Raw genomic sequence first — 26267 nt, forward strand, 5'->3', positions numbered from 1 at the left:
AATAATCGTGTTGTTAAAATTTGTTGATTGCTTGTCTGATTTCACTTGTGCAACTCAACCATGTGAAAGCTGCAGAAGTTGACAAATTAAAAACGATCAGCTATTATGCGATTTTCATTGCTTCACTCTTTCTTCTCCTGGATTTCAATAATACTTCCAGTCATTTACATAGCTTCCAGCTAATACTGTATTTATTCTACATGATCGGCATTGATTTTTTATAGTATTTATTATTCGAAATTGCGATAGCTGTGGCGATTTTAACTCACTGTTTTGCAAAGCTAATCTAATAATTTTTCCCGTTTTATGGATCGTTTAAATAATTGTGATAACAATTATTGCGCTAATCGCCGTCAATCGAATAGCTCACCTCAAAGTAAGAATGGAGTACATACGTGTAGGTTTCTCATAGTATGAGAACGAACAATACCTTTCAAGGATTAGATCGTATATATAAGTTGAAATAAGTAAACAACAGACCAAACGAACCGACGAGAGGTCAAGCGAACCGATAGTGAAGCAGTGTGTAAACGAATGCGAAAGTGATCGGTCGGAAATGCGTGATACGTGAGAAACTACGTAGAAAGAATAAACTACGCTCGATCGACGATTTAACATTAAGTTGAATAATTTATCAGTATTGTTAGATGCGACCCTTGTTAGTGATTTCTATCGTATTACCCTTGAAATTTGTTCCGTCTAGCTATCAACGTAGTTATTGCTGGCAACCCTTACGGCTATCTCTTCTCGATTTCCCACCAGCCTTAAGACTGGAATTTCATGAGCAGCAAAAACTAGCAGCAGCAGTATCCCCCACCATCCAAGCATTTTGATTAGCTAACTAAGGTTAGGTTAGATTAGTCAACCAATCAGAATGCGTGAATGGTGGGGGAACGTTGCTGCTGCTGCTACGTTTTGCTACTCAGAAAATTCCAGTCTTGGTTGTTCACCGTTCTCTTCGGTAGAATTACTTCCTAGAGAGTTACTTCGTGTGTGTTCCAAAATAACCGGAAGCGCTAAAAAGTCCCTAGGACAGACGCAGAGCTAATCATGAACTTCGCCAGCATAGAAGAAGTAAAAGGATTGCTGATAGCAGTGGGAGATAAATTTTATTGTATGTTAGCGTGGTCTTTATTTAAGGTAAAAAAAAAAAAAAATCCATGCGGGAGTCCCTCCAATCGCTTAAAAATTATTAGAAAATAGCTCCCTAGTTTTTCCAGATTTTTATTTTAGTCTCATCGTCTTCCTATGTTAGAGAGAAGTTTCGAATTATTCAAAAACATCCGTATATTTACTTGAAGTGAAATTATTTTTCACCACTTATTGGTGCTGTCAAAAATCTTTTATCTTTTTTGATTAATATAAGTTTAGCCGGACAAACTATCAAAGTAATCTAATTTAATTATTGGAATCATTTGCAGTTCGTCTGGTAAATCATTGTAGTGCACTTAGAATTGTTTGATAGTGAACCAATCTTTAAAAAAAAAAAAAATGATAAATTCTACATGCATCTATAGTCGACAATCTCGTAAAAAAATCAATATTTTCAATAAATTCCGTCACATATCGATGGAGAATCGTTTTTAGGGTAATAAATGATTGTTGCAATTGTTTAATGGTTAACCCCTTCTTCTGATTTATTAAAATTACAAAATTACAAAGTAGGTGTTATGACGTCATTATAATTTTTTCTACAACAGTATCGTTGTCCAATGATAACGTCAAAACCCCCAATTTTATAATTTCAATAAATCAGAAGAAGGGATTAGCTATCAAACAATTGCAACAATCAATTATTGTCTCACCAACGATTCTCTATCGATATATGAAGGAATGTGTTGAAAATATTGAATTTTTGATACATGTAGAATTTTTTATTATTTTTTTTTAAAGAACAGTTCATTATCAAACTATTCCAACCGCACTACAATCATCTACAGACGAACTGAAAATGATTTCATCAATTAAATTATATTAATTTGATAGTTTGTTGGCTAAACTCATATTAATTCTTTTTTTTTTTTTTAGTTCTACCGTTATTCTAGGGAGTTTTTTTTTTACCGCTCTCAGCTAATTTCGGAACGCTCGAAAAAGAATCGCGTCAAGGTCGGTGATAGTGAAAGTGACTGGATAGCCGGCGATTTTAATCAGGTAAGTTTTGACGTTTAAAACACGGTAATTTTAGTGTGACAGTTAATATCAGCAATCGCGTTTAGAGCCCTGAACTATGCTAAATAATTCGATGTAACCTCCGTCTCACTGCTTTGCTGCGAATCGGCTATTTCAATGTTTTTGTTTACCTCAATTCAAGCACGCCTCACTTCACGTCGAACCGGCAAATGGTGTTTTAGGGCTTAATTACTGGACGCAAAGCTTCCTTTGACCTTTCTCTGTGAAAACAAATTCGTACCGGCTCTAAAGTTTCATTTTCTTTGTCTATCATGCCCAGAAAATCGAACATTCGAACTTTGTATTTGGAGGTTATGTCCGGATCATTTGAATGAACGAATTTTGCATCGTATTTCAATATTTCTCGCGTTAATTTTTACGTCATTCACAATCTCGGATTGTTGAATTCTTTCCTCTGCATGTTAGTCCGCTTGTGTTTATCGTTTTCTCTTTATCGCAGTCTTTTAATTCTTTTCACTTATTTCAGTGCTGTAATAAAATTGGCTGCAAGTACACGGCGGAAACATGTCCGAACTACTCGACGCAATACCTGATGTGGACATCGATGACAACGGGAAGTTCAAGTACATTTTAATCCATGTATTCGACGCCGAGAAGGATACAGTCAAGACCATCGTCAGAGGACACCTCAGAGAGTATCATGGTGAGTTGTAATCTTTCTATTTTTATCATTTCAATGCAATATTCAAAGCTACACAAGGCCAACATTTGTTCGATTTCATATTTTCTATCCTCGGAGTACAACGTCGTCACTGTATTCCGTATTGTGTTGTTAATTTATTTGGGTTCTTGTTAGTTTATTAAGGAATTGATTATATTCGAATGAAATCTATGAAAATTTTTATCTCTCAAAGTGGAATACAGTATTTTTGTTACGTACCGAGACATCATACAGGTTTGTAATAAATGACTTGGTCGTAACGAATTGATATTTTTTAATAATAATTTTGTTCAACCTCGACTGACTTGAGAAGAAAATTATTCGCGCGTTGATTTTGCGTCAGTACTTTTTTTTTACCTACTGTAACAGAGCAATCCTGTAATCACGAGTAACAATCGAAAGATGAGAGAGATTTTTCGTGTATATTTTGCTTAAAAATTCATTTTTTATACATATAATAAATATACGTTCTTAAAAACTAATCGACACACACGTGAATTATACAGAAAGGTTACATTATTTTGTGCAACTTGTGATTGGTGGTTACAAGAAGAATATTAGTAAATAAGAAAACAAAAACAACAGAACAAAACAAAAAAAAAGAAATTATCATCAAAAACGAATACATCTATTTTCTCTTTCAAACGTGGATTACATGTCGTGCATTATTTATTTATTTTTTTTTTCCCTTCATTTTATACTATCCGTATTATCGTTTATACGTTCAAATTATTCTTAGCTTAATAAACTATATTTACCATTATGTACAACTTTGTTTGTGTTTTTTACAAACAGATATAATAGCTGGTTGACGTTATTAGGCAATACCGATTACTCAAAAAATATGATTTACAATTACATATGTATATATATATCTATTATGCGACTTGGCCCTTCTGCAGTCGGATATCCTCAGACACATAATATTATCTACGTAATAGATTGATACGTGATTACTGATTATTCAGTATGCTTTAGATGATCCACATTATTATAGCAATGAGAACATCGGTAATGGGGCTGTAAAAAAGTAACAATTATATAATATTTACATATATCATCAATTATAGGAATGTATTCAGTATTCTTTAACGATAAAATTATTATCATAATGTTGTTACTATTATCTTTGTTGTTCTTGTTGTTGTTAATGTTCGTTAGTAGAATTTTTTCATATTTTGTTTTAAATTCGAACATTTTTGGTCTCGAAACGAAATTTTAAGTCGAATGAGAACCAGTTTGATACGATTTCCTGGTTCATGTTCAAAAGTACAAGTTGATGACGATAATGATGATAATAATGATAGTAGCATCAGTGTATCATTGACAATAATAATGATGTTGAATATCAGTTTAAACTTTAAAGACAGTCGTTGTTTTGAACATCGGTTCAGTTCTTTCTTGTTTTTGCCTTTTTTCTTATCTCAAATCCACTGGTTCACTAAGAAGTAGTAAAAGTACTTATTTTTTTTTAAAAACGAAACGACGCTTTGATCGTTGAATATTTCTTTCATTAGCTGTGGTGGAAAGACAATTTTAGCTCCAACATCGCAATAGCTGAAATTAGTTTTGTCTTCTTTTTTCATCATAAGTCATTCGTATTACCAAACAAATTGACTACGTGCATATATATTATTATATATACCATTCGTAAAAATTTTAGTGGCAGTAGTATAACGTCGTTACGCGATATGCATGAATGAGAGCTAATTTTTGTAGAAATATACTCGCGTTTTAAAAATCTTTTTACACATGCTACACACACACACACACACATACACATATGCAGACGCTTGATATAGACATTAAATCAAATATATGAGTCGGTTAAAAAAGGAAGAAAATTAAAGAGGATAAAGCAAGTATTGAAAATTGGAAGGAGAAAATTGAAATTTGACGAATAATGAATATTTGTTGATAAAAATTTGATTATTTCAATAATTTTCTTTCCTTTTCTCTTCTTTCTTTCGGTCTTTGAATGAAAATAATCGTACTTCTCTATGTATGTAAAGAGTACCGTAAAACGTATAGTTATAGAAGGAAATTGGGCGTTGATTGGATTTAAAGCTATTCAAATATTGACTTTTCGTTCGAAAATTGAATCAGGTCTTCAGGTATTTATACTGCTGAATTATATGCCTTTAACAATGAATTTTAAAACGCAGACGGAATTTTCATTTTCACCTTAAGATTTATCTCGAGTATATATCTAATTTTCGATTATTCATTAAGTTTTGTATTCGTTAATTCTCAAGTGATTCGTAATAATTTAATTTTTATAGATTTGGAAAATTGTTCGGAATACACTTTGTATGTGTGTATATATTATAAATTCACGCACGCTCTCACATAAGTTCATTTTAGATTCTCTCTTTGACTTTATCAAGGCGTTATTTTATCTGCTTTTTATTCTTTTTTTTTTTTTTTTTGCTCTTACACTTTATAGTATATCTACTTATTTATTCGCACTTATTCCTTTTTCGCTTTTTCTCTCCCTCTATAATTCGAATGTCCATATCAAAATCTATATCGATTTTACTCGTCGGTTATACATACGTGTATACATAATATTAGATAACATTTTGGGAAAATCGTACGATATACATTGTAGTCGAATAAATAAAGGTAGTAAAATATTGGTGATCATTTACATGTTAGAATACATGAGAATAAGTTGGAAAAATTTTTTACGATCTCAATTTTTCATATCGAGTTTTCGGGCTTAAATCATTCCTCGATTTTTGCTGCAAAGTGATTACTTATATTTTCTCTTCAGTTCGTCAATTTGTTTTTTTTTTTTTTTTTTTTTTGATAAACGTAGGTAAACGAAGCTCAAAGCTTTCCAAGTTTTCAACGATTTTCAAAATTAGAAAACACTGATTCTGATTGTGATAGGTATTTTTGTTTTTTTTTTCTCGTGTGATTGGTTAAGGACAAATTAGCTTGACCGTCTGAATGAAAAGTTGGGAAAATAGTAAAAACTGTTCAACAAATCTCCAGCAGTGTTATTAAAAAAAAAAAAAAAAAACATCCAGACTATGCAGCAGAAACGAACAAGAGAAAATTTAAATTGCATAACTAACTGTGATATCAAAAATTTGAAGAAAAAAAACTTTTGTAATCAAAACTTTCGATATAATTAAACTCCGGTGATTTTGTTGCTGGATTGGATCGTCACAAAATTGTCTGAAAACATTCCAGAAGTCTGACGTTATTATGTCAATAATTACAAAAGTGCCAATGGCATGGTATAAAAAATTGACAACAATTTGTCTCTAGAAATCTTTATGGTGAACAAAATAAACTCAAAATCATTAAAATCAGTTCAAAACCGAAAGAGTTAAACCATTTTGAAAATTCTCATCATAAAACCTTTTCTAAAACTTTTGTCCAAGTCCTAAATTGGCTGTTTCAAATTTGCATTTATGCCAATAAACTGGATGGATATTTTTGAAACGTTTTTTCTCTTCTCCCAACCTTTGGTTCAGACACATTGAAACTCGTTTGTCCTCAATCAGTTACAGGACAGAGAAGCGTTCTCTTTAGAATTGCTCTGCAATTTTCTTCCGGTAACTAGGAAGCTCGCCTGAAGCAGCACCAAGCTCTGTGGATGCTGAAACCCTCCTTGCAGCTCTTGTTGGTCGAGTTTTTTAGGCTCTTTGAGTAGCTAGTTTTGCTCGTTTGACGGGGCACCCCTTCTTTGTCGCGCACCCCAACCTCGTCTCAGGTCCCCCCGTCCTCCTCGCACCTTTCTATCAGGTCGACGTCCTCCAGGTTTTCCATCCTCTTCGGGCTGACGTTCGTTGACCTTGTTTCCTGACCCTTCTCGCAATCCTTTTGCGAATTTTCCGACTTTGGTAGCTGCTGCTTCGTCTCCGATTCCACGACGTTCGGGTCTCGCGTCGTCGACGAGTCCAACGGCTTCGACGGCTCTCTCAGAGGCGACGGGAGGCTCGTCAGGAAGTCGGGATCCGCGTCGTTGTGCATTAGGCTGAACGGCAGCTTCAACGACACTTCACCACCCATTCCTGACACCAGGAGCTTTACCTGTTGATTGTCAAAGTCTCGCTTTAGTCTTATTCATCTATTATTGTTTATTATTTATTTATCATCTATTTATATTTAGTCGCTGCAACGTGTGATCGAACTTCATGTTCAACGCTACCCATTACTTTTGTAACGTGTAATTAAATTTTATTTCGTCACCTATTAGTTTTGTCAAGTCTAATCAATCGTCATTTCGCGACCAATTACTTTTGTAATTTGCAAATCAATTTTATTTTTTCACCCATTACTTTTGTAAAGTGTAATTAAATTTTATTTTGTCACCCAATAGTTTTGTAAAGTCTAATCAATCGTCATTTTGCAACCAATTACTTTCGTAATTTGCAAATCAATTTTATTTTTTCACCCATTTCTTTTGTAAAGTGTAATTAAATTTTATTTTGTCACCCATTAGTTTTGTAAAGTCTAATCAATCGTCATTTTGCAACCAATTACTTTCGTAATTTGCAAATCAATTTTATTTTTTCACCCATTACTTTTGTAAAGTGTAATTAAATTTTATTTTGTCACCCATTAGTTTTGTAAAGTCTAATCAATCGTCATTTTGCAACCAATTACTTTCGTAATTTGCAAATCAATTTTATTTTTTCACCCATTTCTTTTGTAAAGTGTAATTAAATTTTATTTTGTCACCCATTAGTTTTGTAAAATCTAATCAATCGTCATTTTGCAACCAATTACTTTCGTAATTTGCAAATCAATTTTATTTTTTCACCCATTTCTTTTGTAAAGTGTAATTAAATTTTATTTTGTCACCCATTAGTTTTGTAAAATCTAATCAATCGTCATTTTGCAACCAATTACTTTTGTAATTTGGAAATCAATTTTATTTTTTCACCCATTACTTTTGTATTGTGTAATTAAATTTTATTTTGTCACCCAATAGTTTTGTAAAGTGTAATGAATCATCATTTCGCAACCAATTACTTTTGTAATTTGGAAATCAATTTTATTTGTCACTCATTGTTTTTGTAATGTGTAACAAAACATTATTTCCAAACCCATTGCTTTTGCAAAGTTCAATTCATTATCTGTTACTTTTGTAATTTGCAAATAAATTTCATTTCATTATCCATTACTCTTGTAATTTGCAAATCAATTTCATTTAGCTGCCCATTATTTTTGAAATTTGAAATTACACTTGATTTTGTTTCTCATTATTTTTGTAATGTGTTATTAAACATCAATTAACTGCCCATTACTTTGTTCATACTTTCTTGACATGTGATCGAAATATATTTAATTACCCATTACTTCAATAATCTAGAATCAATTTTTATTTTCTTAACCGTTACTTTCGTAAATTCCAACTAAATTTCATCTATTAACCACTTGTTTAATTAATTACTTTTTCGACATGTAAACAAATTTTGTGTACAAATTATTCATCATCTTTACAATATAAAATTTGACTTAATCGATTCTTCATTGCAATTTTCCTTTTCATTTTTTTTATTTTCAATCCAAATTGCAATTCTTGAAAAATGATCCGAAATTGGTTGAAAATTTTCAAAATCTATATATAATATAAAAATGTCAAACGAAAGGATATTTTTCACTTAAAATTTTCACGCCCGTTGTTTACGTTGTACGAAAATTATTCCTACCAACTAACCTTGACGTAATAAGACACGTAAATTGCAAAGACGTTTCTGTCTTCCGGACTGTTTCCACTGCTGACAACCGTCGACGCAAGCGTTGCTCCAGCCTTCGTGTAGCTATCCTCTAACGCGATCCAGTTTTTCGTCGATCCCTTTATGGGTTTCAGGGAGTAACTGGTGGTCAAAGAGGATCCGGGACCCACGGGACATCCGTCCTGCGACGAGACCAACGCAACGACGTTTTTGAACTTTCCATTACTGAACATGCAGACGTCGACGTGCTGCACCACGAATACCTGCGAGACGGAAATTAACGTGACGAATAAGCGATTTGTTTATCACTGTTAAAAATTTCTCTATAGAACTTCACTTTTATTCAATTTACAAATACAATAAATGGGTGAAAGAGGGGGGCGGGGGTTGAAAACGTTAAAACGAAAAAATCTGACCACTTCGGTTCTAAGCTTGAAAATGTTGATACCTGAAACATGATTTTTCGAAATATTATCAGATTTTTGAACTGTCTCGATCAATAAGATGGTTTTGAAAAATTGTAGAAAATTTCAAAGGTGTCGAAAAAATGTAAAAAACAAAAACTAGTGCGACCCAGAGTGGGATCAATGATATAAAAAATTGCGGGCCAAATCTAAGACGTCAAAGAGTAAACGTGTTGACGAATTTTTGCCGCCCCATCCCCCAAATCAACTTTAAACAATTTTAAAACAATTGCCTAATTTTTTTTAGATTCCTACCTCAACTCTGGGATAGTCAGTTTTGTGATCGAAGTTTCTTATGGGAATAACATGGGAAAAACTTGTTTCCTTGGTATATATTTTGTTGCGAGAGTAATAATATTGAAAAAAAATCTGTAACTGCGAGGTTTTAGTGGGCGTTAGTGCTACTATCTGTAAAAAAATTTACGTCACGATACCAGCAAATCTAGACGAATTGCACTTCTTCTAAATGCAAAAAAAAAAGTCAGATTTCGAGGGTGCGCAATTCGTCGAGATTGCTTGTTATGATTATGTGAATTTTTTCCCATACAGTAGCACTAATACCGACTAAAACCTCACGGTTACAAATTTGTTTTGAACATTATTACTTTTACAATAAAATATATACTGAGAAAAAAAGTTTTTCCCATGTTATTTCCATAAGAAACTTCGACCACAAAGCGGACTGTCTTAGAGTTGAAGTAAAAATCTGAAAAAATCAGGTTATTGTTTTCTAATTATTTGAAGTTGATTTGGGGGGTGGGGGGTGGGAAATACGTCAACACCCTAGTGTACGTAGGTCGAAGCAAACTGGACTACCTCGTATAAAAACCATCGCGCTTTAAGGTATAATATTTTACGAGGGATGAAAAATAATTTCACCGATATTTGAACAACGCTTGAAGCACGCCTCTGAAAATGTTTACATAAGTAAAATTTATCCCCTTCCTTATTTTTACGACGGCGCTTACAGGATATGATCCTTTATATCTATTACACCAGAGATCGTACTTACACTTGAATGTATGTAAGTAATTTTATATACATGCATCGATAAATTTATGTAAAATCCAAACGCAAATAGGCGGGCATAATATAAAAAATCAGCGAAGCTGCTGTGGCCTTATTGCCGTATTTCTCCATTTTAAAGACGTTACCTTATATAGCCTATTAAGTATACTTATGTATATATATATATATATGTGTGTATGTATACGCCTCGCTTCTTCTCTCTCTCTGTTTTTTTTTTTCACCTCACATTTTTCACTCGTGGAATTCTGCGATTTTAGATATTCGTTGCGCTATTTTTTTCATGAAATTTTTTGCTCGAATCAAACAAGCTGAATTGAATAATAATCATTATCATTAACTATATTATGATTTTAACGTATTCATCATACGTGTGTACAGATTTCTAGAAGTTTCGAAAATACTTTTTTTTTTCCATCTTGTGTAATAACACTTTTCGTTATGAATTTGCAAAATTTATTTCAAGAGACAAAGTCTTAATTAGTATTTTATAATAACGAGGTTAGAAAAAATGGCATCGCTTAACGGAGTACCGATTGAGTAAAATAATAATAAATTCGCGGACGCGCCATGTGAAAAGTAATTTTAAACGCGAACGCTTAAAGAACCGAAGTTAACGATAAGTAATGTTACAACGTCGTTGGTGGTCGTTGAATGGTTTTTTTTTTTTTTTTTTTTTTTTTTCTTAATTTCAACGCTGGATGCTCGTAGATCGGCTTAAAAAAAAAAAAAAAAAAAAAAAGAGAAAGCAACTTTTTTTACATTTCGAACCGATTTGTGAACTCCCATTCAACGAACACCCTAATGTATATACGCTGGACGGAAAGTGGATGAGAGGCGAGGCTGCGGAGTATACACAAAGGCGAAGTGTAATTAAAGGAAGCGGAAGTGACTCGATAAAAAGTTGACAAAAAAAGAAATTAAAACGGTATCATGCATGAACAGTAGAACGAAAGAAGCGAAATTATATGAAGCTAAATTAATTTTATTCTCATCAAATTTCATTTTTAAAATCTACGTGACGTCATTTTGGAATGTAAACGATGTACACTCAGCAAGAAAATTAACGGCGCACCGTGAACTCGGCGAAATAATACCGATTTTAAAAATGTTTGTAACTCGATGAAAAATTGGCGAAAAAAAAAAAATTGTCATTTGGGGAAGCATTTTGAAGGTTAAAACATCGTCTGCTAGGTGGTTTTTGGAAATTCTTTTTACGGTTATTTTTCAACTCGTGGCGTAGGCTTGAGTGACGAAGAAATAAGTTTTTCAAACTTTTTGACCGGGCGTTCGAAAAATCGCGGAGAACTTTGGATGTGGACATTTTTTAGCCTGAAATCTCATCTTCAAAAGTGTTTCTGTAGAAATTTGAAACAATGTCAATCAGGACAGAATCGACCGTAGAAAGAATTTTCAAAATTAAGTTTCAACCTTCAAAATACTACCCCAAATCAGTTTTTGTCGATAATTTTTCTTTGAGTTAAGGGAGGGTGGGGCAAAGTGGGACCCTTAAGAAAATAATGCCTAAAATCAGAATAAAATGTTTACTTTTCATATGAAAAATTATATTTAATTATTATTTTAAAAAATTTCAGGGGCCCACTTTGCCCCCAAATTTTTTGAGATATGAAAAATTTTAAGCTGCCCACTTTGCCCCACCCTCCCCTACAGCGTTCTAAAAATCTGTATCATTTCACCGAGTGCAGGGTGCGCCTTTAATTTTGTTGCTGAGTGTACACTTTGCGAATTTCTATATTTTTTTATACTAATTCTGTGATATTGAATTATCCAAAAATCGCCAGTTTCATAAAAATTTACTGCATTCTTTCGTCATCCAACGATCCAGTCGTTGACCTTTCTACCGATTCATTATTCCACTTGCAATGACGTGTTCGCTTAACAATAAGTTTAATGAGCAAAGAATTTTTTTTACGTTTCATATTCCTTTCTTCTTCTTTACCACTAAAAACGAGTAAAAACTTGAGGTTCTATGTAGAATCTTAAAAAACTCCAATACATGGACCGTAAAAATTGAAATTCGTTGCTTTGGTTTCAAATTTTATCAAAAGTTTTCACAACAATTTCCTTTTCGAAATAACAATAACACTGACCGATATTTTGTTTAATATTATTCCAACAATTACTATTGTTATTATTAAGTAAAAATACTTTACACCCTCTGTATTATATTATACTATCATTGTCATAAATTTTCCTCACACTTGTACGAATTAGTCAAGGTTTGAAATTCCACTGCCATTAATTACTCTCCCCTTAGCTCTTTCATGCACCAACGTAATTAATTAAGTTTGTATATAACGTGCAGATTCTCGCATATATGTATATACATATACATCTATATTCTATACTCTGCGTTAAAATAGCTCCGTGTGTCGTTTTTGCTCGTTCGTTTTTCGTACCCCCCCCCCACCACCATAATAACAGGGATCACCTTACATCTGGCAATGTGATATCGTCATTATATATATTCTATAATACATGTACGTACGTAGGTATAATAATAACATACTTTATACTATGCAATTTCCGGTCATAGATTTATCACCGCAGAATTCGGGAAGATTTATTTAAAAGTGAAAAAAAAAAAAAAAAAATTATATATATATAAATAAAAAAACAATTTCCTTGTTGGATACGCCTGTTATTGTCAAATCAAATAATATTGAAGGGTATGAACTTATGTGTATTGATTTTTTTCGTTGGTAAAATTTACCGGAAATTGAACTAAACGTTGTGTATATATATATATACATATATAGGATATATTATGTACGAAACTTTTTTTGAATTATTTTTTATTTTTTTTTATTTTTATTTTTTTCTATTTTACTTTTATGATTTGTATATACAACGGTTAATAATAATGTAATTATTTGAGGGATGTGCCGATAAAAAAGTACAGACGAACTAAACATGCATATGAATTTTAATATGATTTGATTTTACCGTCGTTGTACCAGAGATAAAGTTTGTTCAATTCTACCCAAAGAAATTCCGTGAATCATTAAATTTGTCAGGAACGATTTTATTTTCAATCCTGGACATACGAATGCTAAAAATAAATAAATATTAATGAACGAATGAATGAATAAACAAATGGATAAACAAGTATATATATATATATATATATATATATATATATATATATATATACATATACATATAAAAATAAGCCAGTGAGAATCAGAGATCAGATTCGCGGAATCTTATAAGCTCTTTGCATATAAATTGAAATAAATTCTATACATATATATACGTTTGAAATCCATCCAATTTTCCATACGTATAATGACATCACGTGCATGACGTATAGATACGTGTGCGCAGGTATATCCAATTTATCGCTCATAATCGCGGGCTGGATGTTTTTTTTTTTTTTTTTTTTTTTTTTTGTTTTTTCAATTCTTTTCTCATACCTTTTCTTCTCTTATAAATTGTATTTGCAATCGACTTTGCTCGACCGGAAAGTATTAAATTTATTTAAATACCATTCTTATACCAACGTGAATAGATTTCTTAAAAAATTTCGGTAAGAACATAATTCAATTGTTATATACACACTCATGTAGATAGAGAATGAGAAAAGGTACATTTTACATTACGTTCGGCCGTTTTGAATAGAAAAAAAGGGGCGCGGCAAGGGGTGGGGGAGGGAAAACGGGGTACTTAAGGAAATACTTAGTTTTCCGGGACTCAAATACGCTGAATTTTTATTTTTTTTTTTCTCAAATCGTAAAGAAAGAAAATAAAAAAGATTTCCAGACGTTAGGGGAGGGAAAATAAATTTTTTGAAAATTTCAAACAATACTCAATAATCTTTACAGAAGTAATTTTTTACTATTTTGGAAACTTTTTGAAAAACAAATGTTTCTTATCAAATTTTAAGGCTACCCCATTTTGCCCCCCCCCCATACATACATATGAATTGAAAGGAAACACATTTGCGAGATAATTAGTTGAATTGAAAGATTTTTACAGAATTTTAATAAGGAAGTTGAACAATTGCAGTGTTTTTGAAAGTTCTCGAATTCGCGACCCCTTTTCAAATAAGAAAGAAAAAAATCTGTCGACCCCCCAGGTTCACAATAAAATTAAGTCAGTGATTTCAAAGGGCTTTTAAAATCAAAGGATGCCTCGCAAAACTTCGTTTGTACTTTTTGCTTTTACCTGGCTTGCGAACGTCACTTCCCCCGGAGGTCGCGACCCTCAATTTTGAAAACACTGATATAAGGTATGCTTATACCCATAATAAAGAAGCGGCTCCTCTATTCTGGTTGTTGAAAATCGATGAAACCTCTCTCCTCGGTTTTTGTTCAATATCAAATTCACACCCCGAATAGTCACCCTCAATATTTTGCAATCAATCGAGTAAATGATTTTCGAATAATTTGTGCTTAATACAAAGTTCTAATAGATAATTTTATCCTTTGTTATTTAAAATATTTCCGGGAGCCCACTTTGCCCCCAAATTTTTTGAGATATCGAATATTATCGATAAAATTAATAATATAAATATCGAATTTTATGATGCCCACTTTGCCCCACCCTCCATTACATATGAAATACACGGAGAAGCGAGGATAATGGATTGAGCTTTTTTCACGGACTTTTGAACATTTATACTCTTTCGGAAAAATTGTGATATTAATAAAAAAACTGCTGGTGAAAAACAAAAACGTATATATAACAGTCGCAGAAAAACGATGGAATGATTTTTCATCGTACGATGTTTAGAAATTTCTTTTTCCTTTCTTTCTGGGAGTTCAATCAAAGAATTAATCAAGTAATGTTAAGATTTTTTCGAATTTACTTCATTATATTTATATTTATATACGATTGAAATTTTGAGATCAGATTTTTGGCCTGATCCTGCAAGTGTTTGTAATAATTTCTCAAAAACTAAACGATTTTTAATGTCCTGGTAATTTGGAAAAATCGTTTCTTCTTCTATCCGGTATTTTGAAAAATGACAAAATGTTGAGGAATTTATTTTTATTTTTTTTGCGAATTATCTGCTCTAATCGTTCCGTTCATCCCTTAATTCGACGGTTGGATTACACAGCGGTATAATTTGGTTTATGCATGTAGTTTATCGATTCGAGGGTGGCGAATTTCTGGCGAAACACTCCAGTGTCTAACAAGGGTTATACGTTTTACACCCGTGAAAAGGCACTTGAGGGACTCTACCCCTCACCTCCTTTTCATCCTCCTCCTACTTCCTCGCGGCTTCAGGACTCTCGTATATCTCACTTAGGACGACACCACCAGAGCCGTTTGTCCCGACTCTATTCTGTTGGATTCGCGGGGGCAGAGGAAAGAGGGAAAAGGGGAGAGGGAAGAGGGCGGGGGTGACAGCCGAGCAATTATTCATACTCAAGTTCATGCTTTTTGCCCGTTGATGTGTGCTTCGTAGGTACTTTAATGTAATCGACGTTTCCGCTTTTTCGGGACATCGATTTATCGATTATCGATACTGTTTGGCTAATTTTTTTCAGATTAATTTTACCACAAGGTAATCGTACCTCGAGTATTTCACAAAGAATTTATTATTCTCTTGAGATTTGGAGATTTTTCGGATATTCACGGAATTTGATATCCCCTGGGGAAAAAAAACGTGGAAATCTCAAGAAATTTCATGTCGTATCTGGAATATAATAATTTTCATTCTGTGTTTCCTAAAAATTTATCTTTTTGGTGAGAAAAGAAATTTTTTCTTTCAATTTTTAGACAACGTTCGTGAATTTTTAAAAATTGTACGTGCTAACGAATTCTCAAAAAATTCGTCTCACAATAAGCTGTGTTCTAGTCATGTATAAAATATTCTTGTTCGTATGACTGTTGTATTTTTCATTTATTGTGTTTACACGAGAAGAAACTGGATGAATAATGATTCTTGCCCAGAAAAACCTGAAACTCTCAGGGAATTACATTTTCACAAATAACTGAACACCCTGATACAAAGAGACAAAGGAAAGGCTTTAAAAATGGAATAGTTATTTAAGTATCATTCAAAATCATTGATCGCAATAATTAATCTATTCTATTCATTGAATTAATATATTTTCTCTGATCGTTGCTGGTGAATTTTTTTTTTTTTTTTTTACTATGAGATTCTTTTTCTTATTCCATTCGTCTGTATACCTGGTGATCTTCAACTTTGAGTTATCAGACTCGTGTATCAGGCGTTTTTAATTTAACGACACTTTTTTTCCACCTGATTACAAGAACAACGCTTTACAATATCCGCACGATTCCGGGCAAAATCAATCTCGTTGTTTAAGCATGTTAAATTTTCCAGTCGCTGCGCTATATACACACACACACGTTACACATACATGATCATGTAACACGTGACGTCAATTCGACGGTTAAATTGCCTCCTGAATTTCGACGAGGGCAGCTAGGGCACATATATATATATATATATATATGTATAATACTTGTGTATTTATGCATGTACATGGTACGCAGCTAATATTTCACGAATACAGGGTACATCAGTGAAATTGAATTATATCGATTACCGTTCATGCAGGCGAGCTTAATGGAACGTCAGAAGTTGAACGTTTCATCAAGATTTCTTCGACGATTTTCTCAACTCGGTAACGATATTTTTTTCTCTCTCTCTCTCTCTCTCTCTCTCTCTCTCTCTTTCAGAGTCGATTGGGGGGGATAAAAAAAAAAAAAAAAAAAAATATTAACGAATAATTGATTGATCGATCGATCGATTGACCGACCGGAAGCACAATGTGAGAAAAAATATGACTCGTCTTATATATATATATGTATATATATATGCATAATGTAGTGAATTATTACAATAACGGTTTGAATACTGGTGAAATTACAAGAAAGTTTTTTTTTTTTTTTTTCTTTTCGTTTTTTTTTTCTTCTTCTTCTTTTGTCAAAATAAGGATAAATAAACGTAAATTTATTAACTTTCAGTAACATTAAATTATCCGAACAGCTACCATGACTAGAAAATAGGATAGTAAAAAATAACTAGATTTTCTGGCTACGGCATGAAAAAAAACTCATTTTCATATTTCGTTATCAGAACTTTATTGTATAACCACAGTTTGAAATTTTTCTAGATAATTATGAATTTCTGTTAATTATGGTTTATTGAATTTCAAGTCAATCTTGAAATCAAAGAAATGTTTTATACAAAAAAAAGAAAAAAAAAAAACTATTCTCTCATAAATGCTACGAATGTTAATTAAATTAGTCCTTGAAACAAAAAAAAAGAAAAAAAAAAACGGACCAAAATATTACGTGAAACGAAGAAGAAATGAATATATAAAAAAAAAAAAAAAAAAAAAAGCAAAATAACAATGAGAGAAATAATAATAATAATAATAATAATAAAAAAAAAAACCGCGGGGATTATTTCTGACGTTAATTCTGCTTCTTTCTCTGATCGTCTCACCCGAAACGTACAACGTTATGTACATATTTAACGTTGTCCGAGTGGGTTGTAGGATTACCGAAGGATTAGTCGAAAAACGATGTAAAACAAAAAAAAAGCAGACTAGTAGAAAAAAATTTGTCGAGCTCGCTCTGCTTGTCGTGTCTGCAACACGTCTCGCGAATTCGTGCGTTTGACGTTTTTTTTTTTTTTTTTTTTCTATTGGATATTCCATATTTTTTGCTCCGCGGCCTGTTTGCAGTTTACATATTGTATGGGGAATTCCTCGCCAACTCAACCAACGTTTGACCCTCACCATTATTCATTCCGATGATTTTCTAAAATTATTCTAAATCTGAAATTATACCCTGAATTTTTTTTTGCAGATTTCTTTCATTTAATTCAACTGGTTAATTGTTTGTAAATATTGAGAATGATTTTGAAAAGGACCTTTTTTATTATTCTCAAAGTCTATGTTTTCCATTCCAAACATTTCAAGATCGGTCCCGTGATGGGCTGATTTCTTTTTTTATTTAATTTCTTTTTTAGCTCAATCAGTTTTTATCCGTACGCTAAAACATTGTCTAAACAGTCTCTAAATTCCCGAAAAATTGACAAAACTTCCATTTTCCAAAATAGAACATTTGCTCAGACCGGTTTCATTGTGAAGTTGATGAATAATAAGAAAAAGTTTTATCAGCTGGAAAAAATAAAAAAAAGTCACTCCACAATCCAACCAGTCTTAGAAATGTTCTGAGTGAAGAATAGAATTTTTCGGAATTTTTCTGCGAACTTTGAAAACGCTGAAACAATGTTTTAGTGGACCAAAAAAATTGAAAGTGCTTCAAAGAAAAAAAGTGCTTGAAGAAAAATCTGCCCATCACGAGCCCGTTTTTTTTTGAAATTTTTGGATTAGAAAACACAGTGTCTGAAATTTTTTTTTTTTTTATGACAATTTTGAAAAAGTTTCTTTTGAAAATCACTTCAAATATTTAGAAAAATAATTAAGCAGTTGGAAGTAAGAAAAAATGTGAACAAAATTCAAGATACTGTTTCAGAGTTTGAACAATTGCATCAGATATTGAAATAAAATTAGATACTGCGAGGATCAGACGACGTTCGTCGGTTTCCATGGCATTATCCATACATTTCATCGACACAAAAGCTGCGACGATACAGCCGGGCGACGAGGGGCTGCAAGCTCAGTGCAAGCACGCGGAGCGAACGATCGCTCGATATTCTGGGTCAGCAATGTCGTGTCAAGGTCGAAGGAAGGACTTCACCTGGCCTGCTGCAGAAGCTCCGGGCGAAAAGCTTCTCCTTCTTTCTCTCTCTCTCTCTCTCTCTCTCTCTCTCTCTCTCTCTCTCTCTCGCTCTTTCTCTCTATCTTTTATCGCGTTGAAAAGCGTCTCGGATAACACCGCGAGCTTTGTACGAAGTCGTTTTATCACCCCGTTAAACTCACCCCCACGCCGTTGGTTTTTTTTCTCTCTCTTTTTTCTTCTTTTTTTTTCTCGGTTTTTTTTTTTTTTTGTTTTAATTTCGAAATTTTCTCTACCCCGCGGATCATTACACGTTTTTAAAGCATACAACGAACAACAATTGATAACGTTTTTAACGAACTTTATCTTTATCTTGAGAATGTCGACTGATTTTACGGATTTTTGTGAGTTTTTGATTTTTTGATTTTTTAATTTTCAGCGAATGATCATTAGATCAAATTTTCTTTGTTCTGTTAATGAACATCTTATTTTATACAATATAAATAAAGAATATATTTATTGCAGCGTTGAACTTATTTTATGAGGCAATTTGTGAGAATGTTTTTTTTTCTTTCTTTTTTTTTTTTTATCTCTCGTTTTGGTAAATCTCTGCGAATTCGCTGCTGATGCGAATCGACAGGCTTATGTATGAGTGTTTTTCATTTGTTCGTTAAATTTTATTAGTCAACCCATTTTGCGTATTCCAATTTTCTTTAAACTCGTCGCCAGCATTTATATCCCAAATGAATTGAAATGAAAATACTGTTTGCGAAATTTTATCGTTATATTATGTTTCCGTGTGTAAAACTATTTCCAAAATTTGAGTCTAGGTGAAATATTTATCGAAGGTATAACAGTAAGAGAAAAATGTGTCGTAATGCGCAATAAAAAAAAAAAAAATTATCTGAAAAAAGTTATTACGAATTTTTTTTTTAAATCAATCAATTGGACAAAAAAAAAAAAAAACCAATTCAAAAGAAACAATAAAAGTCAAGCGAGGAAGTAAGTTTCATGTACGGTTCTTCACAAGTTTTTTTTTTCTTCGTTTTTTACCAGATACGCCAAAAATTCGAGGTTGAAAAGAAAAATGCGAAAACTCCTGCATCGAGTGAAGAAGAAAAAAGAAACCAAAAGAAAAGAAAGAAAAAACTGGGCCGAACATTATAAACTAATTTAAAAGTTAATTAGCTTCTTGCATGTAAGAAACTCGCGGTGAGTCTTAATTCCGCTGAAAAGTGTTTTTTTCCCGGGTTCTTCTTCATCCACGTCACGTGATATTTATCTCTACGTATTTATATCCTGGTGTCTTAAGCCTGGCTTGTCCGATGGCTCGTTACTATTATTATTATTATTACTAAGTAGCAAATGTTTACAGTGTAAATAAAGCAGCCAGGCTGCTGCACAATATCTGTCAGGGGTTGTTTAATTCAATTAATTAATTTAAACTGCCGGTCGTAGGTCGATATGAGTTAATTAATTATATTACTCCGAAAATTCATTTCTCCCGCAAATTATGTTTGGATTAATTATTAACGCTGGAGGATATTTAGGTTGATTCTGAACAGCGTTGTTCGATTTCGACTGCAAGCCGATTCCTTTTCTTACAAATATTTAACGCTTCGATTTATCAAAGATGTTGAATTTGTATACTTAATTAAACGATTCGTCGAATAGATACGGAAGGAAAAAAATAAAAAAAAATATCGAGACAGATTATTCACGCTGTTGAAGAAAGCTACTCGAGTAGATTTCGATCTAATATTTTATCTCATTGGTTTCAGAGATCGGGAAAAATGATATGTATATATATATATATCGATTTTTGAAGAGCTTAAGTAAATCGTGTTACTTGTACTAAATTTTGTAAATATCAACGATTCGTTTTTCATTTTATTTTCAAAGATATTGTTTCTCCCTATTTTTCTATATCTTCGATCGGTGAGAAAATAATATATTATTTAATTGAAAAAAATTTCAAATTTTTTAAAAAATGTGCCGATTTTTTTCGAAATTTCAATCTGACTATAAGCGTTTCTTGGGCGTGATTTATTTCATTTGATATTGATATTAGGGAAAAGGAGGGAAATACGAAAGCGAAAAATATCAATAATAGGAGTTTTTTTTTTTTTTTTATAAATTTGATTAATTTTTTTAGCATCGAATTTTTATTTTCTTATTTTTATTTTTTTTATTCGCTGACGCAAGTTTGAGAAAGAAATAATATCATGGAAAGATCATTAACAGCGATTGATTAAACAAAGTTGGTTTATGGTGAAAAACTGTGGAAGGATTAGAGAGCTGATGGGTCAAAGTATCGAATTTTCAAAGACACGAATCCCAGATTCTAGAAACGAAATTTGAAAATTTGGAAACCTGAAATGTCTAAAGTCGTCACGAAGCACAGAAGACCACGAAATACAAAATGGTTGGATTGTAAAAAAATTTTTTACTCTATACTTTGCCTTTTTAAATAATCCAAAAATTGTATAAAATCAGTAATTTTTCTATACCTACTTGGAAGTTGGAAAGCTCGAACTTCTTCTGTTTTCACAAAACTTTCGACATTTTTACCAGATACGTCAAATAAAGTTTCCTGGTTTTTCATTAAAAATGTTATTATTTCGGGAGGCGAACTTACACATTGCCCGTGGAATTTTTAACTTTAAATTTAAATTATACAACTTCGGTGTAGTTTCGTTTTTTCTTTTCTCTTCTTTTTTCTTTTTTTTTTTTTTTTTTTCAATCCTCTTCTTTTTCTTCTTTTTTTTTTTTCTTCTTTTCCCGCTTGTAAATCAACGAAGAAACTTCAACAAAAGAAGAAAAACGAATCCGCTACCAACCGTTAATTAGTTCACAAACAGCTAGGACGGAGGGACAGCAAAGCGAACAAGCAGAGTCTGTACGCTTTGCTGCTGCATGGCTTTCGAAAAACTTTTCTTCACTTTGCTTACTAAAACTCTCGACTTAATGAACAGTTTGTTCCAACGCTTGGCGAGAGCTAAACGCAACCCTTTTACGCCCCCCAACCCTGAGGGAAATGACATGTTCCCAAAACTTTTATTTTCTTCGTTTTGTCTATCTTTTTATCTACCACTTTTTGTTCGTCCGAGGTTTGAATTAGCAGCATCGTTGCAGCAGAAGGGAATTAAACTGATGATTTGAAATTATTTTTCATTCTTTGATTTCAGTGCAATTGAAATATATGATTGGTCGAAAAGTTTGGCGGAATAATATTTGAAAAAAAAAATATATATATATATATTATAATAACAATGAAGTTGAGAAACTTTGCTATGAAAAAAATATTTTGCTGTAATGAAAACTAACTCTATTCTCGACAAGGGTTCGAAAAAAAAAAAAATTCGTTCTTTTTCTTTCTTTCTTTCTTTCTTTCTTTAGATTTTGAAAAATTGCTGCTTCGGAAACGATAAATTCACTCATATTTCCGGCAGCTGTATTTGATGATAAAGTTGGACTCTATTTTTTCGATCATTACTGGGATATAAAAAGTTCTGCGCAGCAATGCTTCAACCGACCTTAGTAACGTGTAGAAATAACCCCAAAAAAAAAAAAAATAAAATAAAATAACTCACGACAAATAAGTTGACAGAAAATTTGGCAAAATATCAGACAACATTAAATTAAATTGATTTTCAAATTTGACGATTTCTGACGTTTTAAAAAATGTGGAGCGACCTCTAAAAAATTTTTTTTCTTAAAACATCAAAAACTAACATTTTGTCACACGAGACTCAAAAAAAAAAAAAAAAAAAATGGTTTGTTTTTTTTGCGCCACCCTAATATATATACATATATATTTATACTTCATAAGGTCTTGTTGTTTCGGCGACTTAGCCTATGATTAATTTATAAAGTTTATTTGCAGGTAGGATTACCTTCGTCTGAGAATTATATACGTCTCTCAACGAAACCGTTTATGCTAATTCGGACTATGTATGCTGCAAGCGCTCGTATATTTTACATTTTAAACGCTGCTCGTTTATTTACATTTATTCACCCGTTGTTCGGCTCTTGCTTACATACCCTGTCTTGAGTTGAAAATCAATACTTTTCGTTTATTCGTCTATCGGATAGTTGCACTAAGAGTAATTACCTAATTTATATGCAACCTAAATTATAATAAATTTTTTGAAATTGATGGAAACAATGGAAAACGAAATTTCGAAATTGTCAAAAATTAAAGTTTAAATAGCAATTTTTCATTTCAAATGATTGCTCTAAAATGTTGAGGCTATCAATCCGTTGTCAAGATAGTTTTTTTTTTTTTTTTCACTTGTTTTCTCTGAGAAATTTTTTTTCCAAAAATCAACCCCTACATTTTTTTTTTTTTTCTTTTACCCTCCTTTTATATAAACGTCGAGAAAAAGAAATGTAAATTGTATAAATACCGTATATTTATATGACTGTTTGGCGATAAGCTAATAGATATTATAATATATTGATTTTTAACTCCCCCCCCCCTCCCCCCCCCAAAAATAAAAAAAATGTCTTCCAATCAGTTAACCACATTTTGTATAAATGCTAAATCCACGGAATAAAATTGTCTTTACCATCGGCTTCAGGGTGCAGAAAGGGATTTGATGTTGCGTGTTTCTTACCTTGATCCTCCTAACGGATTTGCTGCTGTTGTTGTTAACGTTAACGTGTACGAAGATCGGGTCTCCGTGTGAATATATCGCTCGGTCCAGCCTCGCCTCTAATCCCACTCTCCCGTCGCTCAATAAAAATGGCTTTTCCACCGCCGCGTGAGGGGGAGTAAGTTCTGTAAAAAAAAACCAAAAAACAAAAAAACCAAAAAAAAAAATACACACATCGTTACCATCAGAGTTTACACGAAATTCCGATTGGTTCAGATTCCCCTTCCCCCCCCCCCCCCATTTTTTTTTCTTCTCTTTCTCGATATTTTCTCTATATTTGTGGGTTTTTTTTTTCCAAAGTTCTTGCCTGTGTTGTCATTTTTTATTATGATAAAAAAAAAAAAAAAAACAGCAAACAATAGGATTCTGTGACTGCATAGCTAGAAAATCTTATAATTATGAAAAATAATTTCATGATTATTTTACACACCCCCTGAATAGATATTTTTATTACAATTATCTTGATATTTTTATTTTATTATATTTTTCCTATCTTAAAAATAGCAATAATATTTTAACGTTACTATATTAACGCTTCTCAGCTTAAATAATAATAATTTCTGATCATTTGTCTAACTTTAGATTAGATTTTCCCGCTCCTTCGAGCAAGTTCGGCTGATAGAAAAAAAAAAAGAAAAAAAAAGAAAAAAAAAAACAAGGGAAGTAAAATAAAACTGACCGTCTTCCTCGATGATGTCGTCGTCGGCCGAATCGCCGGGTTTCGTTCTCTGCGGTTTTAAAGAGGCGCTTAGTGATGGTCCAGTTACCATCGGGATGCTGTGCGGGGTCTTGAGAGGAAGGGGGGGCGGGCTGCTCCTCTGAACAACCCTTATACCCATTCTGACCATCGTTCTTCGATGCAATTTCTCGTCCGCCTTTTCCGCTACGAAAGTTTCAACCTCGTTAAGACATTTTTATTTATAAACAATTATTCGGTTCTTCTTTGGTGACTTGAAATTTTCATTGTGGTTAATGATTAGCAATAATTATGACAAGAACGGTACTGTTATTGTTATTATGATCATGATTTAAACCTTCTGTATTATGTCGTTGTTGTTGTTCTTGTTATTATTATTATTATTATTATTATTATTATTATTATTATACACATGTTGTGATATATATACCTTGTGTGAATAATTGCCCTTGAATTTTCACCTGATTAGGCAGGCTAGCTGCTTGCGGTCGTCGCGAGAGAGAAATTGAGTGGGTAGTAGTAATATGTAACCACAGTATGCATATCACGCCTCGTGTTAGTGTCACGTCTTAATTATAATGTTACGAAATGGGTGCTAGTAGGATAATTTGGAATTAATTCGTTTTTTTTAGCTCGTGACATTCTAAATTTATTTTATGAGTAAGCAAATCCGCAGTTTTCATTATCGATGCAGTGATATGAAGAAAATAATAATAATGATGATAATAATAATAATAATAATAATGATAATTTATAATGTAAAATCGAGAGGATGTCGGTGACATTTAATTATTTAATACAGTTGCAGAATGCAAAGTTTAGTTATATTGCGAAATTAATTTCTTAACGCATCGCTGAACGCACGGAGGAATATTATATTATTAAGTGGATATATACCTACCTACGTAATTCCACGTTCAACTATCTAATTAATAATAATAAGTGTAGCTAATTTAGTTAAGGCAAAGCTCCGAGTGGAATGGAGCGCAACGTGCCGATGTTGTTTGCTTATTTCTCACCGGCGTGTAGAGAACTTTGTTTTACTATATATATCGATGGCTATGGCTACTCATTTCCATTTTTATTAATAATGGATTAACGATTGTACTTTCTGTTGCTTTTATTTTCTACTCTGGATCGTATTTCAAAGTTACAATAGTTTCACAAAGTTCGGTCTAGATTTCTAATCAACTGTGTGTGTACACTGTAATTTTACAGTCTTGATGAAATGAGAAAAAAAAAGTTTACAATTCATTGTGCACCAAATACGCTTGAATTTAGATTCGAAAGACGATATTTTACAATTCAATCGCACGAATATTGATGGAACTTTTTTTTTTGCCTCCCTATTTGCAACATTGCTCAATTTTTTTTATCTGTGGAAGAACGGTCTAAAGGGGTGAAAACGATCTCCAAAGATGGGGCACTCAAGGGGATGATTTCTTGACGCGCTTCATGTACATTTCAATGAAATCAACATTGAAATGTGTTTTTTTTTTTTTTTTTTTTTATTGAATAGGAAAGCTTCAGCGTTAGTTTTATTTAAATCCATCAAACTCATCAAGAAATCACCTCGTTGGCTCTCCATCTTTGGGGGTAGTTTTCACCCCTCTAAACCACTTTACCGCAGATTAAAAAAAATACGTGTCTTTTAGTTTTCGAAACGGAAATTAGAGGGGGACATCAAACTGATGTTACTTGTTAGTCAAATATTTTTGAATCCATTAAATCACGGGGAAATTTTTTTTCGAAATAAAATTGTTACTTTTCCTTCGTAGTTATTGATTCCACCTATCAATTTCGATAACCAACACTCACCTACGTACGCTCTTACGTCGTAACTCGTCCCGATCGGCGCGCCGTTGTATTCCTTTGCTGGTACTAATTGCACCGACGGTGGCGCCAGCGGCGTAACTTCCATCGTGAATGCGTGCGCATTCGCTCCGAGTCTTTTTATCAGCGTCTCCTGAAACGAAAAACGGCGATGAGATCGCGTTTCGTAGATGAAATGGTGTACAAATAATTGATCCTGAAAAATTGACTTGAAAAATTACGAAGGAGACAATTTCGGAATTTTTTTTTTTTTTTTCTGGCCAAACTTGGAGTAAGGAAATCAAATTTCGATTTCGAATTTCAAAAGGGCATAACTTTGAGAAAATTTGAAAATCTGAAACATTGAAA

The 26267-nt window shown here is 32.6% G+C and overlaps 2 protein-coding genes across 2 annotated transcripts in view; one reads left to right on the top strand and one right to left on the bottom strand.

Moving 5' to 3' along the window:
- The first annotated feature begins 2070 nt into the window (after positions 1 to 2070).
- LOC124408235 (14 kDa phosphohistidine phosphatase-like) overlaps positions 2071 to 26267 on the top strand; it is a 108563-nt gene continuing 84366 nt past the window's right edge. Inside the window, exons 1-2 of the mRNA XM_046885004.1 lie at positions 2071 to 2151; positions 2657 to 2833. Of these exons, the coding sequence (XP_046740960.1) occupies positions 2695 to 2833 (139 nt within the window). The 5' untranslated portion in view covers positions 2071 to 2151; positions 2657 to 2694. The remainder of the gene's footprint in view (positions 2152 to 2656; positions 2834 to 26267) is intronic.
- LOC124408229 (arrestin homolog) overlaps positions 6409 to 26267 on the bottom strand; it is a 68624-nt gene continuing 48765 nt past the window's right edge. Inside the window, exons 5-9 of the mRNA XM_046885000.1 lie at positions 25905 to 26052; positions 24069 to 24272; positions 23351 to 23514; positions 8532 to 8813; positions 6409 to 6898 (exon numbers count right to left, since the gene is read on the bottom strand). Coding sequence (XP_046740956.1) covers positions 6575 to 6898; positions 8532 to 8813; positions 23351 to 23514; positions 24069 to 24272; positions 25905 to 26052 — 1122 coding nt within the window. The 3' untranslated portion in view covers positions 6409 to 6574. The remainder of the gene's footprint in view (positions 6899 to 8531; positions 8814 to 23350; positions 23515 to 24068; positions 24273 to 25904; positions 26053 to 26267) is intronic.

Source organism: Diprion similis, chromosome 7, assembly GCF_021155765.1.
Source record: "Diprion similis isolate iyDipSimi1 chromosome 7, iyDipSimi1.1, whole genome shotgun sequence".
In the NCBI taxonomy this organism is placed as follows: Eukaryota; Metazoa; Arthropoda; class Insecta; order Hymenoptera; family Diprionidae; genus Diprion; species Diprion similis.